The sequence below is a fragment of the Harpia harpyja genome, chromosome 14, assembly GCF_026419915.1.
Source record: "Harpia harpyja isolate bHarHar1 chromosome 14, bHarHar1 primary haplotype, whole genome shotgun sequence".
Taxonomy (NCBI): domain Eukaryota; kingdom Metazoa; phylum Chordata; class Aves; order Accipitriformes; family Accipitridae; genus Harpia; species Harpia harpyja.
Window position 1 is genome coordinate 39,076,299 of NC_068953.1, and position 20,335 is coordinate 39,096,633.

A 20,335-nucleotide genomic window follows, 5' to 3' on the forward strand; every position below is an offset into this window, starting at 1 on the left:
ACTTCAAGCTAAAGACTTCTTTTTAAGTTGGAAGAATGATTTTTGTACAGGAATTCAGGCAATTTGACTTCCAGCCAAGCTGTTCATCGCCAGCTCAAGTCATCGCCTCCATTTGCCAGCAAGGGGAAAAAATGCTCCTGGTTGCTTCTCAACTTTCTAATGTTTAAAAGCTTCAGAAGTCAAATATGACCAACTACTTAGAAAACAATAGTGAAAAATTTTCTGAGGGCAAAACTGAACCTGTATTGAAGGCAAATATAAAGCAATGCAAAACCAAGTTTGTTATCTAAATCACATTTAAATTAAGATAATTGTTAATGGCAGCTTAAGGGTCAGTCTATAGACACCTTCAAAACAAAGGGATTTAGGGCAACACGAACTCAGCCTGTTCAGTGAATAGTTTATTTATCCAAATAAACTATTTGGATAAAGGCAGAAGGATTAATGTATCAGGACATGAGTCTGCTCGTGACAAAATCAGGGAAAGTAAGCCCAAACCACTTCTGCATCAGGAGCTGCTGGAGCCTGAGCTCTGAACACTTGCCAGAGTCGTGGCAGCTTCCGAGAAGATCATACCAGAACAGATGGTTGTCCTATAGGCCAAGGGCTTAGGGATGCTGGCAGATGTTGCATTTATAGCGAAAATAACTGAATTGCTACTGCCTAACGTACAAGACCCACAGCTCGAACTAATGGCATCACGATCACTACGAGAGGGTACAGCTTGGTACCTGCGCTCACACTACATCTGTATGTTAAAGGGCTGGTTTCATGCAGGGAAGAAATTCCTACTATATGCAATTCAGCATTAAAAACCCTCAGACAATTAAACCAGTAAATACGGCCAAGGCATTTCAGAAGACGAACTCCTCCATGAACTAGATGCCCTTAACCAAATAATGTTCAGCTGAAGAGCAGGAGAAGGAACTGTATGGTGACACCACACAAGTCAGAACACAGGCACTCTTCTCCACCGCCAGCAATTTTCCAAGATGCAGCACAATCCTCAACCCCAAAGAGAAACCATGAGACATTAGCGCTGAATTTCACAGCACTTTCTGATCAGCTCTTTGGCATCCGTTACACAATTCTCTAATTTTCCAGCTTTAACATCATGACAGGAGGCACGAATAGCTGAGCCAGCAGGGTTGCAGTTGCAGAAGACTATCTCACACAGCTAGAGGGACTTGGAGCAGAGTTTTGACTTGGTCCAGCAATGTAGATAAAAAGAAAATGTTGCCTTCAAGTACATTGAAAGCAGCTACTCTACCACTAGTCCACAAATTATTCAAAGGATAAAGAAAATTACACTTAAGTACACATGTAAGAGAAACATATTTGCTGTTGGGGAGGCTGAGTAATTCTTACTCCTGAGGAATATGGTCTAAGATTAGGAGACCAAAAAAACCCCATCTCTTCTACTGTTCCCTCATTAATCTTCTGAAAAATGCAGCAGGTATGCGAATGCCTGGATGGCCACCGGATGGCAATTCCAGTCCTTCAAATGTGAAGGACCAGAAATTTTTAAGCATGAATCACAACAGGGCAAATAAAACTGGAGTGTGTTGCAGAGCATCTGCTTTAACAGTCAGTTATTTTGGGGGGAAGAAAGAATGCTACCAGAAAAAATAACTAAGATTAAGGTAGCAATAAGGTAATGCCATTCAGGTCTGCCACATGGCTATTGAAAGGTTTCAGGTTACTGGGAGGTGTCACTGCAGGCAGTATTTTGAGAGAAACAAGCATCCTTTGGATTAATACGGCTGTGTTTTTCCTGTGTTACTTCCTTATGCCTTCCAATACTGTAACTTTGTGGGATTATCTTTGAAAGCAAATTAGAAGTGTTATTGATTCAATGAAACACCTGGCCTGTGTACACAGCGCATTTTCCATCGTCAGATTTGCCTAAAAAGCGAGCTACACAACAAGCACCAGTCCACCTTCCTGATGTGGATCCATATCAAGGACAACCTAAGCTCCACTGCAGGTGTTTGTTTATTTTAGGGAATATCTTCTGACATTTGCCAACAGGCTTGAAAACAAGTCCCTCCTGCAAAGCCCTAATTATTTTTCATCTACAACGCATCGTATAAGGAGAATGCTAGAGATATAAAATCTGTGGCACTTGAACGCGATCAGAATTAATGCACCAAGTCCATCTTGATCTTCTGTAATCTGAATGACTCCTGTCATTTTGCCAGACAACATTGGTTGGGCAAACAGGCATGTGTGCTGCTAATATCAAATTAGCATTACAACTTTAACTTCAGATTCTAGGGTTTCAATCTGTGATTAAAGAGCATACCAATGAGAAAAGAGGACATCAACTGAAGACATCAAAGTTGAAAACCCCAAGAGACTAATGAAAGTCTTAGTTTACAGACAGGAAAAGTTAAGGCATAAACACAAACTACTGGACTATGATTTTATAAATCCAGAAGAGCTACGATTTAGAGAGTGTCCCCATCTCCTAGACTCCTACTTCAAATCACTGTTGACCACAGTGCCTTCATACCCTGAAGCAGTCTTCAGAAGACTTTTTACCTGGACCATTCGCTGGTCCAGTATAGAAGAAACATGGAAACTGTCATTGCATGCACCTGGGGAGGGCTACATTGAGCGCAGGGCAGAAAATAATCTGATAACTGGTACTGAAGCTTGTAATACTGGATGAGAAGAGAGCTGTAAACAAAACTGCTTGCACAAGGTCTGAAGTTCGCTACTGTTGGGGCTTGGGTTTTTTAACACAACTCCTGCAATGCTTTGGTGAGCCAATTTGGTTCATTTTTACCATCCTATGACATAAAAGGAGAAAATAATTCTGAAGATGCTATGGCTATATATCCTCAGCCACCCAAATCAACTAGAGAAAAGACTGACCTTCGCTAAATTAGATCTTGTTTTGCCTATTACATCTGCAGTCTCTCAGCATCGTACCAGACTGAGCTGTTATTCTCCCCCAAGGGAATTTTAACCATTGAAACACCCCCTTTCCTGCCTCTCGACTCCAAAAACGTGGAGCAGCAGGCTGCAGAGTGCCACGCTCCTAATCAAATGCTCTGACAACAGCCCATCTAGAGGGAGATAAGAATCTGGAGAATCAATAAGAGTCCTGAACAGAAAGGCTCAACCCAGGAGTGGGAAGAGGTGGCAAACGCACAATCAGTGCCATTCACTGGGACCCGGCAGCCAGCTTGGAAAAAGGAACAAGACTCTCACTGGTGTAAGACGGCTACAGACCATTTAGGTACAAAAAAATGTTCAGCAGGTGGAGGGATGGGTTTTTTTCCTCGTTTTTAGTGTTCTCAAGAATTTATCTTAGTTTAAATAAGTTATTCTAGCTGAGGGTGAGAGCAGCATTAAGCCCAAAGTGAGAGAGTTGCTTTTAGTCTGAATTTTTAATATTAAGTGCAAGCCATTTAAGAACACCTGAAGCTTCTACTTACCAGTTTGATCGCTACATATTCATTGGTGTAGAGATTTTTACCTGCAAAGGAAAAGGAAAAAAAACCTTTTAGTTTCACATTCAACACCTGCAGCTAGAGATACAATGCAGAAGAGTGTCACTGATGGCAGAGCTGTCTTTTCTCAATTCCCCGCTGAAGTTCACGTCTTTAACACAGTGTAAGCCTCAAAATAATAAGTTGCAGCAGTTCACCAGGGCAAGCAAACACTATCTTCCATTCAGCATAAAGTAATCATGTTTTATGGTAGCACTTATATTCGATGCAAGCATTTGAAGAGGCATCCCAGACACATTAGGTTTTATTATCCACATCATGCCAAAAAAGTCCAGGGAACAAAAAATGAAGAGTCAGAGCATCATTTCTTTCAGAAATGTCTTGAATCTGCTGGACACTGAACAATTTTATCCTATGATCTATAGGAGGTTTCACTAGCATAATAGTGCTACATATCAAAGCGACTACTGCAAGAAGGCATGTGAAAATAACCTTTGTACCAACACATAGCTTTTATTTCTTCCTCTATGAACAGGCAGGCAGCACGTATAAAATGCCTTCTGTATGCCAGTAGCACAAAGGCAATCCTCGTAATCTAATAAGGCCAATAACTCTCAGTTGCAATATGGTACAAATGATGTTAAAAAAAATACACTAAAAGAACAAAACCCATTCTCAGGACCCCAAAATATGGAGGAGTGTCTAGTCTGATACTAGCTCTGGCAAGCACAAAGGGCAAGAGCTTAGGACGAGTATAACCAGGCAAGCACACAGCCAGCTGCTGGTATATTGTGGCTCCACAACTCTGAGCCAGAGTTGCTATCCCTGTGTGCTACAGCTGGAGGTGAATTTTTCCTCCAGGAACCTGTCTGGTGTTTGAACCAAGCCCTTGGCCTCCTTAGCAATCCTGCATCTGTGGCAGAGATGCACAGCTACATCTGTCAAGGAGCATCTATCTGTGTGTTCTGAAGCTGCCAGTTATCGTATCATTCAATGTCCTCCAGTTCCTCTGCGAGGTAATTTGAGCAATCACTCCCCCTTCCCCTTCTCCATGTTGCTCATGATTGACAGCAAACTCTCCTGGAAGGGATATCAGTGGGAGGGATGCTCAGGCAGCCCTTGTACCTTATCTGTCCCATCATCCTGACATCTCTGCCACCCTTCTGACCTCCTCTAGTTCCCCTGTATCCTTTGAGGAGGGCAGCCTCCACCGCACAAAGCTCCCCATGGTTTTATACAGGGAAGGGCTGACCGTCTTCGCTCATTATTGCTAGCACCGCTACAGCACAAGTCATGCTTTCATTGAGTGACTGTGTAGCTCCAAAATTCAATAGCAATCTATACTGGAAATTATCAGTGCTTGTTTGTAGCATCAACTTTCCCCAGCTCTATTACACATTTACTTTCCAATTCCTGTAACAGATGCTGATACTTAGAACAGACCAGCTATTGAGAAAGTCCAGGACAGGGAGTAACATACTTCAGAGCAGGCAGGAGTTTGGGCAGCTCTAGCATATCTACATGTCACCACTAAAAAACATGCTATGTCATCTCTTACGTACAGATACTCTTTGCATGCAGCAACAACAGTAAAAGACTCGATAAAATTAAAGACACTATGAACATGAGAGAACACAAACAGTCATCTTTAAACCCTGAAATACTTATCAGGGAAAATTCCCCATTTATTTATTTTACTTTTTAGTAGCTTCATATTTTCTGCATTCAACTTCTTTTGATACCATCCCCGCTATATTGTTCAGTGTAGTTCTGGCCTTCGAATTTTGTATCGGGCACTCCCACTCCAGGTCCCGCGCTGAGCTGATTGCTTTAACATTCATCGGGAAGCCGAAAAAATTTATGGAAAGCTTCAACCTGTTACAGTAACTGGCAATGCTGTTTAATACAGGGCAGGCATTTAAATGTGAGGTTAAAAATCCTTAGAGGAAGTATTTTATGCAAGCAGATGTGTAAGCTGAGCTCCAGCATTAACCCTTGCAACACAAGGTTGTTTGAATCTATTTCTTTAGATCTTTTAATAAAACCTATTATGTCCAGGCTGGAAACGAAGGGTAGAAAGTAGGTTTTGCAGTCACATCAGGAACACTCAGGCATTGGAAAGTGGCTTCAAAGCACTGAAAGAACTGGAAGGCCAAATCAGTGGAAAGGGGGTGGCAGGATAAACTGCTTCACCCTTTGAGACAGATAAGGGCTCCAGTCTGATGCTATCCGACAACTGGTGGGGGGAGAACATGCAAGGACATTAAGGGAAGGCAGACTAAATACATGTAAATTATCTGCTCCATATTAGCTACCAGCAAATGAGTCATATCAGCAGCTCCAGCTGTAGCTCGCCCACTGACACTTACATCCTCTTCCCCTCCTCGTGATAGGGATTGAACTCCTATCAAGACGCTCAGTTTAAGGACACTGAGCCAGACTAAGGGAAGCTCCAGCTCAAATATGTGAGAAAGTTAGATGTTTTAAACAGCAAAAAACCCAAGGAGGGAGGCAGGGGAGCACTATCCCCTACAGATCCCACGACCTCCATCACAATCTTGGAGGTGCACCATTTCAAGGTAGTTTTGGCGCTCAACGTGCAGGGGTATAAGTCCATCCAGGGAGTGATGACCCACAGACCTTCTAGCAACACTTGGGCTCTCCCACCAACATCGGATAACAATATTGAGGAAACAGTGCTCTTCCAAGCTCGTTTCAAGGCAGAGGAGGACACTGCCAACACCTTCCATGTATGTGGAACCATAATCCAGCCTATTATGGTCTGGTTCATAAGGCTGAGGAGTAGACAGAAGATAGTTCCTCAGTTAAAAAAACTGGGATTAGCAAAACACTAGCCTGAGATGTCAGGCCAGCAGCCAAAGGTAAATGAACTAATTAATCCTCCAGTTCATCCCCTTCAGAGCACACACTATGGGGAGACTCTGAACATAAGGGGGGTCCAAATGGATCCAGCTTTTGAACTCCAAACCCTTCTTAAAGCTGCAGCACAAAATGCTTGCTTTGCCAACTGTGAAGGTAAAGCAAATCCCCAAAATCTCTCTGTTGGCTTGCTCCAGACTGAGATCTACCCCTCGGGTTTTTCTATCACACTCTCCAAGGTGTAATGGTTTCTTCTTCCTCCTTCTACAAGGCAGCACTGGTATTAAAATGGAAGAGTAAAGGCAGCACTGCTCACAAGAGAAAGTGAATCTGCACAGTAAAATAAGCCATGAATAGAAGCTGCATCTTATCTTAGTAAGACAAAAGATCTGTAATACAGCTGAGATGATATAACTGTGCTAACAAAAGCCTTTCAAGTTCAGGCAAAGCTTTTGATGGAGCAGCGATTAAGTTCATGCCTCAGTTTTGGGTAGTTCCACGGACAATTATGAACTACATAATGCATCACTTCTCATTTAGAATAAGACACTGGCATTCACGTGGGAAACCTAACAGAGTGGATTTCTCAAGCCCTGGCAGTAAGATGCATTGAATATATGGACAGATTGCAGACCAGTAGAGGATCCCAAACTGATCAATTTCTCATGTGCACTATTCCCAAAGTTGAGCCACAAGTACAAACCTCTCACAAACAACACAAATTAAAAATGCTTTGACCCTTCCTTCTAGTTTGTCACTATATGGATAATACATTCTGATGACAGATCAGGGCTGGGTAATGGAGCAAACATCCAACTAGTTGTCCTAAAGACCAAGCAGAGCTCACCCCAGACAGCAGAGCATCTGCAGAGAGACCAGATCCCATGAACAGCTGAAACATGAGTTCACATCGATTGCGTAGTGCCAGATTTGCTGTGCTTTCTAGAGCACGTCTCCAAACAACAGTTCCTAGCACGGATCCTACACAGGATCTACTCTTACCCATGCCCTCCACATCTAGCATTATTCTAGTCCAATAGTCACATGATTATTTTGTTAATTGGGAAGCAGAGACAAAACCAGCCTCAATATCAGAGACCATTATCATCTTTATTTATTTATTATTGTTTTACTTGTTTTAAAGCAGAGCTCCTGGCTTCAAACTGCAGGCTGGGAGTCTGCTGGGTGGTTCTGGCTTTTGGGGGGGCACCTTCCCAGATCTGATCGACCTGCTCTGACTTGGCAATGTACAAATAATCAGCTTTTGTTCTAGTTTGGGGCTTGCTGCTCACTGTTGAGATGTGCTGAATCTTCATGAGACCTCTGTATGAATCACGCTAACATCTGACTTCTGGACACTACACAATTTCTTTGGGTGGCACATGAAAACAGACTTCTCAAAAAATCCCTTTGATGCAGTAACCTGTCAAGGGAGGATACAAGCAACATACAGGATGTAGCCCTCTTAACATTCCATCTCCCACACCCCCCCTAAGCAGGGAGAAAAGCTGCATTAATCATCATTTTAAAATTATAATTGAACACACTGTTTTGAAAATGCCAGATAATGTTTGCATTAGAGGAAAAGATTTGGGCTCCAGTCTACAGCTCTGCATTAAAATAAGCCCCTGGTCTATCCAGTACTTAATGCTTATTTTAGAAAACCCTCCAACCTACCAAAACTGGAATAATTTTACATTAGTACCTATTTAATTGCTTTACTAAATAAGGGTGCCAAACACTGGGAAAAAATGAGACATTTGAATAGGTTTATTTATCCCTAACATGGCTCATTTGGGTAAATACAAGAAATACCCACAGGGTAAGTCCGTGAGACGATATAAGGAGGTGGTTCATAGTGTCAACTGGCGATATCTTTTCTACAGTGAAGTTTACAGCCATGGCTTATCACAGTACTAGATTTAACAAGTTAAATCCCGTTTTTCCTGAGCAGTGAGCACCTACTGACAGCACACAATTTTACAGCTCAGTGAGTTCGTTTCTCAGGCTGTTTTATGTAATTCTGGTTCTCCTATCAGCTTGGGGTGGAGATGCAGGACCTCATAACAGCAGAAGTCACACTGTAGAACTTCAGGCGTGCTCCAGCTCCCAAGGCAGCAGAAGAATTGAACTGGCAGATAACTGGGAGCTGCATGATAGGGCTTGGTGTTGCAGAAAAGGCAGTGAAACCCCATAAGCGCGCAGAGTCCGGCCCAGGAATGGCAAGCAAGATCCCCTGCTCTTTGCTGGCACTGTACCCCTGCTAGCAGATCGAGCCACTTCAGAAACCAAAGCTCTTACAGACCACCTAACCTGCAGCCTGTCCAAAGAAACAGCAATCAATTAACCCCGCTTCATCTTACTGCTCTGGGCCAGATGCTGAGTTTTGCATTCATCTTCTCATTTCAGCTCCTCTGCGGGCTGGAATCCAACTGTGCTGCTTCCATGTGCTTCAAAAAAGTAATATCCCCAGGGCTATCTCTATTTGCAGCAAGAAAGATCAACCCTAAGCAGCACGCTTGATATTCGCAGAAAACAGCTTCGATACGTACATGCCATCTCCTCCCTGAACAATCAGCCCTCTGTCTGGCGCTGGAGCACAATACAAGAGCAGCTTAGAGTGAAAACACAACACCTGAAAAAAAAGAAATTCTTTGGGGAATTGGAAAAATAGATTTTCCCCCTTGTTTATCAGTGCGTGACTTTGTTCTTCCAGTGTCACTAAAAGCATTCACTGGTGCTTAACTTCTCCAAAACCACCTAAAAAAGCCAAAAAGCAGAGGGCACGCCATTCATCTTTGCAGGACAAAACTGTTATCAGAGACTTGTTTGCTCGTATTTCAGACATGCTGCTTCTCCTTCCCCACAGCAATAATTAGCATCACATCTGTGCAATAGAAATATCTGATATTTGAGCAAACAGGAGTTCTTAAAGCTATAGTGACTGGCAAAAAGCAACAATAATACAGCTTCTGTAAGGACCTACACCTAATTGCTGTTATCAGTATGTATGGCTCATTGCCCAATTACAGCGTGCTACCTAATTAACCCATATTAGCAAAACATTTACCAGTGTACCAAAAAAGAGCCACTCAATTAACAGGTGTTGCTTTTTCTATAGTTAAAACTGAATTTCACTGTAAACTGACCTTTTCAGAAGTTAAATCTCTCATGTAAAGCCCGTGCTTTGAAACAATACATTAGTCAGAAGTCCAATACCGCTAAAATTTTGAGAAACATGAAAAAGAACCACCATGGAAACAGGATCAGCATTTGGGCACCAGCCAAATAAAGGCAAGAGCCATGTACCTGGAGGGATCCACTACTGCTGCTGAACCTCAAAGCAGAGCTTGGATTACAAAGCAATTCAACATCTCCATGGGGATCTTGCTATTCTGATGTTTGCTGTTCAGGGGGGCCTTTGAAAATGCAATACAGCTATTCATGTTATGTTACTGTAAGGATCCAAACTTATCTTCAGCTGCCAGTTATGCTCATGTGCTCATGTTCATGAAGGCAGGAGTTTTTGCCTCTGCCCTTGGTTTCTCTCCACCTTTGGAGCATTATCTCTGTTCCTGCAAATCAATAAAACTTCTCTGATGTAATGCTGAAATGAAACTACCCATTTACTGAGACAGATCATAAGCAAGCTGGTTAATCTTCACACTGTGGAGAAGTGGCACATCATATAAATGCAATAACCAAGCCTTAGAATGGAAGATTACATAGATTAATCTAAGATTACATAGATTCTGAGCAGGAATCTACAAAGATACCATCAGTAGTTGTGTGTTATAACCCTTTGGTTACCTGAAGCAATTTCCTGATTGAATGATTTATTTATCATTCCTTGTGCCTGATGTACAAATGATTTTAATTTCAGTTCTAAATACGTACCAAATTCTGGGCAAATGCTATTTATGTCAGCCAACCTGTCTTGAGCACCCTCAAGTTCACTACCACAGCAATCCAATTCATTCAGCAGAAGAAGAGAAATGCAACTGTTTTAAGTAAGTCAGGATCACGACGATCACAAGGTGCTGCTTCTGAGCAGCTACCCCAAAAAACACGTATTGGGAGCTCAGGGGCATGTAATGAAAAACACCGGCTGCCTCCCCCACCTCATTCAAAAAACATTAAAAAAAATGCTGCAGTGCATTGGGCTCTTAAGTCATCCTAAACAAACAATACATTAGCATAGCCATCTGTTTGGGCAACCAGCTGCAAGACATGCGGTTAGAAGACCAATGGACCACGAAAAATCACGGGCTGCTGGGCCAGTTCAGCAGCTGAGAGGCAGCAGCCAGATGGCCAGTCGGCACACCCCGCTCTTCGCCAGCCAGTGAGTCAAATGCATGCGACAGATCAGGGAGCGGGTGATGGGGCTGAAACTAGGGCACTGAGGTTAGCGAGGGACGTGGAATAGAGAAGATGTGGCTGAGTGCTGGGAAAGAGTCTCACCCATTACTTTAATAGGGCGCCCTAGCTTATGAACAAGAAATTCAGAGCAAGATTTAGCAATCCAGGCAGTTAAGATTTTTTTTCACCTTAGGCAAGACATTCAGTGCTGAGAACAGTCTTCATTGTTGGGATTGTTCAAAATTTGCATCTTTGGCCTCTCCAGTGTATTCACTTTGACTTTATGTAAATAAAAATAATGCTAACAGTTACATCTTCTGAGTCAGAGGCTTCAGGTAAGGCAGCTCGACGCTTGGGAAACAAGACAAGCACACGCATTTCTCAAGCCAGGGTATGTTTTTATATATTTATATTCCAGTGGTGAAATGCTAATCTGGATAATGCAGGCCACTAAAATGGTTACTTCTTACCTAGTCTGAGTTCTCCAAAGTTCCCACACCCAATCTTCTTGCCCACTCTGAAGTTGGGTCCCACCATAAGAACGCCAGAAGACGCCGACGAGCTTGGTCGAGAACCATGCCCGCTCCTTCCCGGCATTCCTTTCGTCGTCCGCTGCCTTTCATCTTTTTCCCTATTAGGATGGTCCATGATCTTAGTGAAATATCTCTGCCAGCAAGCTGGCAGAAAGGAATTTGGAGTACGCACTCTTCTCCTTAGAATAGAAATATATATCCAAAAGTGTCTGAGTCAGGGTTCAAGAGAGTCATGGAAACGCATGGAGTTCCTTTTGGCACTATATCCAGTTTCCTAATGCATCTTGATAATGTACCAAGGGGTCGATTATATTCTTGAGAACTCAATAAAGGCAGGTTGCTTTTGGTTTCTTACCTGGGGAAAAGAAAAAAGATATATGAGAAAAACATCATTATTTTAAAATACTGAGCAAAAAATGTACAACAGCACCAACGTCCAGCACTCTCCTGGTCTCAAGGAAATTAACAGCTATACGGGAACTTAACCATTTTCCTAGCAATTTTCTGATAAAAAGCCCCGATGTTATGAAGAGATATAAGTACTGCCCATCCACTGCTTGCTACTGGAGTTATCAGGACTCACGCTGCATGTACTAACAAAAGAAATTTCAGTTACACCAGCACGTCAGGTGGAAACTGCAAGGAGATCACATCCCATCTTTAAAGCAACTTTCTTCTCACCTCATACATTTATAAAGTATTACACAAAAGCCAGACAAAAAATAAAAAGTGGCAAATGAAAGGTGCCAAGAGAAGAAAATATTGAAGCACTTAGGAAGTCAAATTCTCCTTCATTTTACATCTTTTAAAGTTGACCTCAGATACATTTGCTAATTAAGACTGTTGTCTTACAGAGATGACAAAAATTAGTAGCCAAAGCAAGATTTTTTTTTTAAATAATAAAGCTAGAAATTTCCTGAAATTTATATCAACATACAGTTCACGTTACTAACATGATTTAGTTCCCCAAAAAATGAGGTTTTGGAAAAACGGATGTTCTAATGGAATCGGGTGAGGGACTCAAGGGCCAAGAGCTTCTCCAGCTGCCTGCATTCATGACTGACAAACAAAAGCCTGACAGTTCTCCCAGAGAAAATGAAGTACACCTTCCTCCCACATGTCCAAACTTGTCACCACCATAACCCCAAGGGCAGGCAACTCTGGACTACTCCAGACAGCGTACTGGTGCATCTCATGAGCATCAGTCTGCTAACTCTGTCAAAAGAGGACAAGAAATAGATGTTTCTCAAGCCATGGAGGCCAAGTGGTTCCTCTGTGCCCATGCACCAGCCCAAAAAAGACAGGCAGGAGCTGTATGGACCCAGGAGGTCCTGCTCCACAACTGCAGTCCAGGAGCACAGGGAAGATTGAAATCTCACCACGAGACCCCTTTCCTAGAACGTGAACTCACACTGAATCGTTAGCGCAGCCAAATGATTCAGCTCAGTCCCACTGTGGTCAGAAGGAATTTCTACCACTCAGGCATGAAACTCTGAAGCCTCTGTAGCAACAGATCATTGTGGCCTGATGGGACAGTCCAGAAGTAGCAGCGGTGGTGGGTGAGCTTCCCCTCATTTCCCAAGCAATCAGCAGGATGAAGGGAAAGGCTGCAGCATGCTTTGTCTGTACAGACGCCACCTTGGGAGCCAGTATTAGGTGGCAGATGGGGACACTCTGGAGGTGCTTGTGGTGCAGTTCTTAAGCAAGAACTGAAATAAATATACCTGGAGCTATTCCCCACATCCCAGGACCTATACGTACTGGATTGTACTCCTTTAGGGGACACTGTTGCATTCACGATTTTCCAGATGTGAATGGTAGAGTGCCTGAATAGCTTCAGATACAAGGTTTGTGTCCTACTTCAGCTGTAGGCATCCACGCAGAAGTTTCAATGTTTGCATGGAAGTCAGCAAATACCTCCAAAGTCAGCAGAGAAGTGCTAAATGAAACAGCCTAAACAAGAAAGAGTCAATGTGGAAGGACATCAGCAATCGAACACTATCAGATACGCCCAGAAACACAACCATGTTTAATGAGGGTTCAAAAGTTACTAAGACAATTGGCTTAGTCCTCCTGTAGCAATACGTTTGTAGAGGATTTAACAAGGATGTCTTCTGTTCGTTTCATGAGATGATGAAGCTAACCTACCTACTTCCAGTTATCCAAAAATAAAAGACAAGAATTATTACCCATCCACAAACCAATGGCATGGAATAAAAGCATTAGCCCTTTTGAAACATGAGTATGCTTTCCCTAGCCTTCAACTGTGGTATACTTTTATGTCTGGGAACTTTTGTTTTGATCTAAGGCATCTGTATACAAGGCAGAAGTCATTCACACTAGATCCAGAAAATGCAGGTAGCTGCCAGCTGGAAATTCCAGTTCTGAATATTGAACTAGTCTTTAGCACAACTCTGACCTTTTCTATCCATTTCCATTTGCAGTTCTGTGTGTTTGCACAAAAGAGGGCACAGTTCTCCCCAGCTTGAGCTTCCTCCCCAGATCTTTTTTTTTTTTTTAAATACTTCTGCAAAAAAAGGAAAGATTAAATACAGAGAATGCACAACTTAAACACCACTTCACAATTACTTTCCACTGCTTTTGTTCATATATTATTGCAGGCTTCTATATCAGACAGGGAGTTTGGAAGACTCTAAGCAGACTCCAACTTCATAGGAAGGATGCTGTGTCCCTCCACAGTGTATTAGGAAGACCTTGAGGAACTAATAATAGCGTAAAGAAACATCCATACACGCGAATGGATGCTTCATGCAACATAACAATCCCACAAAACCACCCACCTTTATCAGTTTATACTAATGTTTAGAACCTAGCTCAGGTTGCACAGGTTACAACCCACAGGATATTTCATCTAGCCTGTGACTCAGCAGCCCTCTTTTCTAGAGTGAAAGCAGATGAATTCTCATTGTCACTCTGCACAAAGGTGGATCTCTGCAGAAAATGTCATACAGCATGTTTGCAGCAAATCCAGGAGGTCTGAAAATCATCAGGTCATCTGAGAACCTCTGTATCACATCCATACTACCAGTTTGGCCATACCAACCCAAAAGCTGCAGCATCAAACTCCCAAAATGGTACTAAGTAATGTGCGAAATGCCATTCATTATTAGGTACTGCTGGCCTAGCTACAGACAGAAGAGTTGGAGATGTTCACATACAAGAAATTCAATATTTAGTATTATCAAGCTTTACTTGTACCTGAAATTAATTCAAGATTTAATACTTAAAACTGAATATGGATAAGCAGGAAGCATCCGTTACAGGCAAACAGGATGAACTGGTTTTTCATCATAGACATCCCAACATACTTTCAGCTGCAGTGTTCATTTTGAGGGAGTGAGTTAGTGCTGCCTCTCAAAGCTGTTTGCATAGATGCAAGCACAGTTGTATTTGCTTTGTGAAACCAGCTTGCAGAAGCAATGACAATGCTCTATCAGATATCAGAAAAGCACTTTATTGGACCCCACCCCTGTCCTGGGAGGAGTTACTTGCTTCAAAACAAACAACATAAAAGAGGGATAGTCATTGAAACTAAGGAAGTTAATTGCTGAACAGAAATCAAATGTGAGGATGATGATGATGGAGTGCTTCCACGGCTGGATCACTGAGAAAGATGAGCCGAACAGAGGAATTTTATGAATAAGAAAAGTAGCACTTTGGAAAACACACTTGATCTCACCAAAGCCAGACAGGAGAATTTGTTTCCCCTGGAGACCAATGTCATTATTTTCATCACGGCTGGATAATCCATGGGCAACAACTACAGGCCTCACAAAACGGTAACAGAAAGAAGTCTCTAGCAAGAGCACAAATCCTGCCCAGTTTACACTTGGAAAAAACAATGCACAGCACTGTGTGAGACATGAAGAGCAGCACAGCTCTGTAGACTGAGGAGATACTACTATGAAGGACTACATGGAAGAGGGTTTAAAAACCCTGAAAGAAAGGCAAAATCTGCATGACGGGGACTGATTACAGCACAGGAAGGAGGAATGATACAATTTTTATGAAGTTGCAAACGGATTTTTTTTTTTTCCTTGCTCATTCAGTTAACAGTTACATGGCCAGTAGAGAGCGTAAGAAGAGTCAACATAAGCTAAAACCACTGGAAAGGGTTTCTAAAGAACCCTGATGAACATCAGGTGGACTGGGAAGAGACAGGCTGTTTAAGAATACACTACAGTGTTTTCCTGCATGATGCCAAAAGCCATTTAACCTTCCTTCTGCCATGAAGTACTACCAGCTTTCAACCTGCAGAGTAGATGGATCCAGATAGGGAGGTTTTGCAGCAGAACCTGATGCCTAGGTGCAGATCTTTTCAAAAGTTGTTTGGCTACCTGCTGGCACAAGACAGCATCGTTACAGAAAAGCATTTTACCAGCTACGATAAAATGGAGCTGAAAGCCACCAAAAGGTAAAGGCGCACAATTTAACATTTCAAACGGTTCATATGAGCTGGCCCTGATCTTCAGCAATTACAGGGCAGGTGGTGCTCAGTCAGTGCTTGATGACACAAATACATCATTCCTCTAAGGGCTGCTCAAGCCTCTTGTGAACACAAGCCCTCCTAAGCCTCGATACAGCTTCCTCCTCCTCCAGACTAAGTCTGAACTCAGCTCAAGTCCTGTGTGCCAAGTTTCAGATCCGACATCAGAAATATACTGCTTGGTTTGACACTTACACCATCTTGCTCAGTGCATGTCAGATGAGACAAGCAACTCCATTCTTCTCAGGCAGATTAAGTACAGAGCTCCACCACACGTTTTCTGGCTAATGAAATAAGATGTTAACAGTTATAAGCTACTAAGCCTTCATCCTTCTCCTGTTCCCCATCTGTATAAGGTCTCCCCAGGGAGAAGCATGGAACAGTCATGCCTGGCAGTCTGCAAACACTAAACATCATCTCTCTCAGCTGAAGCATCCTGCAAACAGGAATTCAGATCAGCAACGAATGAGTGAACCAAGCGTTTGAGAACTTCTTTATTATGGTGAACCCTACAAGCAGATCCCAGCTGTCGGTACACTGAATTGCACAAAGTTCTTTCACTATTGTTACTACATACTAAAACCGACTGTAGTAAATATGGCATCAAGTATGGCTTTTGAGGACTAACAAAGTGCTTGGCTTTGGAAGAGGAGTGGCAGAAGAATGAAGACTAGACTGTAATTTGAATTCAGTCACGTTAATATTTAAAGAGTACTCAGAATGCCAGGATTATTTCCTTCCACGATTCAAACTTTTTCATAATGATTTTCCTTCCTACCTTTCCACCCACTCAGCAAGATTGCTCCTGAAAGTTACTTGCATTTAAACAAAGCTGCATGAAGATATTTCCCTAATGGTGACTCAGTCCAATTCCAGTATTCATTTCACTACAATATAGCTGGAGACACAGGAACAGTTATTTAATGAAAGACACAGGCTTGAAAGGAAATTACTTAAAGCACAGTTAGCTAAGTAAAAAAACAACTTTGTATCCTACACACTTCAAAACACTTAAGACCCAAGATCTAAATCACGATCTCACCTCCATGAATAAACCCACAGTGCTAGAGCTACAAACCAGCTTCTAGGCAGTGTTGAAGGTGGCTGCTGTTCACATTGTGATCAGTAGCAGTCTAGTGTGAAGGAAGGTTTAATTGCTTACCAAGCACTCGTTATGGCACAGAGATGTTGCTCACAGCTCACAGTTTTCTCAATGAAGTTCTTAAGTTTGAAAGCAGCAGTAGTAAAGGACAACGCAAACAAGAGACTGGTGTGAAGAAGCCAAAGCAATCTTTATTCCTACCCTTCAACAGAAAAGCTTGCTTCCCTCGCACTGAAAATTTCTTTGATCTACTTGAAATACTCTGGAGACCCTTCCAAGATAAGAACAAGAGCTGTCAAAGTCTTGGTTTGTGGCACAATTTCAGAAAGTCTGTCCAAACTGAAGTTGCTAATGAATCCCCCTTTCTCCAAATCAAATCAAGCAGACCTGATCCAGATCTGTGTGCGGTTTTGACTCATGAAGGAGTCAATACATGCTAGAAATCAAACTGCAAATGCTTGGCAGATGGATCAACATCTTAACAAGCAAAAGTAGCTCAGCCCTACAATTCCTTTTTTCTTCTTTTAAGAGGAGACCTTCAAGAAAGCCTCATTTTCTGTTGGGATGCATGCTCTCATCCCGCTCTCTACAGAAACAGGAACTCAATTTCTCAAAGCAACTCCAAGATCATTGCTTTAGGACAAGGCACATGCCTTCTCACTGGATTTTCCAACATCCACCCCACATGCCTGTGTAATACTTCTGGTAAGTCTCTTGATCTGGAGAGTGCTTTCCAGACAAGATCTGCTACTTCCCACACAACTTCAAAGACTATAAAATCCTCCAGGGCTCTCAACTGACATGTTATAAACATACGGATATGAGATCACCAGCTTCCACCCTCATTCTGTGTAAAAAGTAGAGCCTTCAGCAGCAGAAAATTTTGCTCGCTTTGCCGCAGATTGGGACAAACGGTTCACCCTCTGGAAAAGGTATAGCAGCCAAGATGCAGGTAACAAAGAATATTTTGAAACCAGGACATATATGATGTGTTCACTCACGTTCTCAGCATCTGCCAAGTCATTTTATTAGCTTACACCCTTAAGTTTAGAGGAACAAGCTGGCTTTGTGTCCTCTGCTTCACTGCATACATTAACAGCTTCCTAGGCATCAATGCTCCTCCTATATTACAACACAATTAGTAAACCTTTCACTTACAGCTTTGCTCTCTTCTACGTGTACACTCATGTCCATTGGCTTCAGGTCCCTTCATACCTTCTCATCCCACTGCTTCATCTCTTCCCTTCCATGATGTTCCACTTCTTGTCCTGCTTCTGCCCAATGCTACCTTCCAACTGGCCCCCAAAAAATTTCTTTTTCCAAAGCCACCCCATTACTCACTTCTGGCAAAGTCACAGTTCTACTAACAAGAAAATAAGAGACTTATGAGATCTGTCCTGTTCCTAAGGAGAAAAATCAACAGAAAACCAAATATGCTATCTTGGCCTGACCTGGAAGAGGATCCTGCTCTGGTGCTTGGTTATCTACACAAGCTAGTAGGAAGAGAAGATGAGAGGCTGAATGCTTTCTCCACTCAGCCATAAGAAATATACTTTTTTTTTTTTCCCCTTTTTCTCTCCTACTCAAGAGCTTTCTGGTTACCTAGAGGGTCTTCTACTAGGAGATACTCCCCCAATAAGCCTCCTATTATAAGAGGGTATTTCAACTACCTGCCTGTACACCAGTAGTACCTCCACACAGAGATCAGCATTCATCTGTGCTTTCCCAAACAGCACTAGACTGACCTGGTTTCAGTGTCCTCAATGTTGTGCAAAACAACAGAAAAACTGAAAAAGTAGGTCAAAATTCTCTGTTGCAGTTTAAAGCTGGTAACAGCATTGACAAAGCTGGCTGCAGACTACAGCATGCAGGTGCACTTGACGTCAGGTGCCCCACACTTGGGAGATTCTTTCCAACCTTGAAGTCTACAGATGCCTTTTAAACATTACACGTTGCTTCTGTTGAATCATTTGACCCAACAATTTAATCTTCGGCTTGTGCAGTTAGTTTTGTTCAGCGCTTCACAGGCGGAAAAAATGCCTTACAAGATGAGACACACAAACAGCATTTAAGTCTAAATTGCTGGGAAGGGAGAAGGATGGACAACTGCGGATCACTACACTCATTCATTACTCATGAATGCACAGGACTGTCAAGTTGACATCCTACAATTACAGTTTTTATAGAAAGGGATGAACCCGAACAAACTCATACCATTTTCCATCCCAGAGAAGTGAACTTCCATGAAGTGTTTTCCTCGAAGACCTTGTGAACATGTTAAAACACATTAATTGTATAATCCTCAACTAAAGGCGTTGGCAAGTTACTTTTCCAAATGAGTCTTAGTTGATCGTTTCACCAAGAGTGATTCAAGCACCCATTCTGTAAGTTGATTCCTTAATTTTGTTCTCAATACCCTCTACACAAGCTCAGTGTGAAAGCCAAGAATGCTAGGGAAGGAAAAAGTAATTTAGTTAGTAATTTAGTTCTTTCACTCAGAGTCAAAACAAAGAATAGACCATTTTTCAGGGAAGTGGTTTGTGTGATGTAAGCTAGATTCATTGACTTCTCTTCCCTACTCGAGTTCAAGCCAAACACATGCCAGCAGCCATGTATGCATATTCCTATGTATGTAACAAAGCACTACAGACCATAATCTGTGAGAAAAAGTGTTAGTGCTCTTTATGAAGAGTTGGATTATGCTGGAACAGCTAAATGAACAGTTGAATGCTTGAATAACGTGAAAAAATCCCCTAATGAAACCTGAGCTCTGCATATTTTAGGGTTGTTTTTTTTTAGGCTGGGAAAAGACTGAAGAGCAACTGCCAGATCAGCTCCCCTCTACCTTCTGAGGCTTGCTGCAGAAGTCAGACACACACCCCTCTGCATAAAAGCCTGACAGAGTGCCAAATCCCCGTTTGTCAGCAGCAAGCACCTCCAAACACTGCAGGTGTTCAGCCCACACACAGCTGTCTGCACACCACCAGCCCCAACGCTGCATCCTCAGCAGCCCCAGGAGTCCTACAGTCCCTGGCGCCGCTGCCCCGGGAGGGAACGGCACAAAGGTTTTGAGATCTGCCTCCTGATATGACAGTAACTGACCCCAGCTTTAAAAGCCAGTGTTTGAAAGACTTTCAAAGACTGGCAAAAAGCATGACATTTAGGATACCATCTCTGCTTGCAAAATAGGCTGCGTAAGGCCATGTAAGATCAGGTTTCAGCGGAAACAGGTATTTATGAGAATGCTACAGAGGATATGAGAAAAAAAATCTGGCAGTAGCAAAGGGTCTGCAACAGACCCGGGACAGGATGAGAACCCTGCAGGCGTTCTCTTCTCTGATACACAGGCATCACATATACCTGTATTTTTTTCATCTTAAAAGAGAGCTGCAGATATACCTACACCACCCTCTTCCTTTCAGGCAACGGATTTGAAGAAGAAAGGGGCAAAGCCTAACAGAGAAGAGATGACTTCTACACAGCCATGGGCATC

At 42.5% G+C, this 20,335-nt stretch overlaps 1 protein-coding gene across 5 annotated transcripts in view; it reads right to left on the reverse strand.

Annotated features, from left to right (window-relative positions):
• Positions 1–20,335, reverse strand: part of CSNK1G1 (casein kinase 1 gamma 1) — a 111,085-nt gene that overhangs the window by 54,361 nt on the left and 36,389 nt on the right. For 4 of the 5 annotated variants that reach the window (XR_008238174.1, XM_052807333.1, XM_052807331.1 and 1 more), the window contains exons 3-4: positions 11,171–11,588; positions 3,447–3,487 (exon numbers count right to left, since the gene is read on the reverse strand). Coding sequence is in view for 4 of the 5 variants with exons in the window: in XM_052807333.1 (XP_052663293.1) it covers positions 3,447–3,487; positions 11,171–11,348 (219 nt within the window). In the remaining variant the exon portion in view is untranslated. Of the gene's footprint in view, positions 1–3,446; positions 3,488–8,893; positions 8,977–11,170; positions 11,589–20,335 lie in introns of those variants that run through there. The other variant, XM_052807335.1, reaches the window with a different exon arrangement.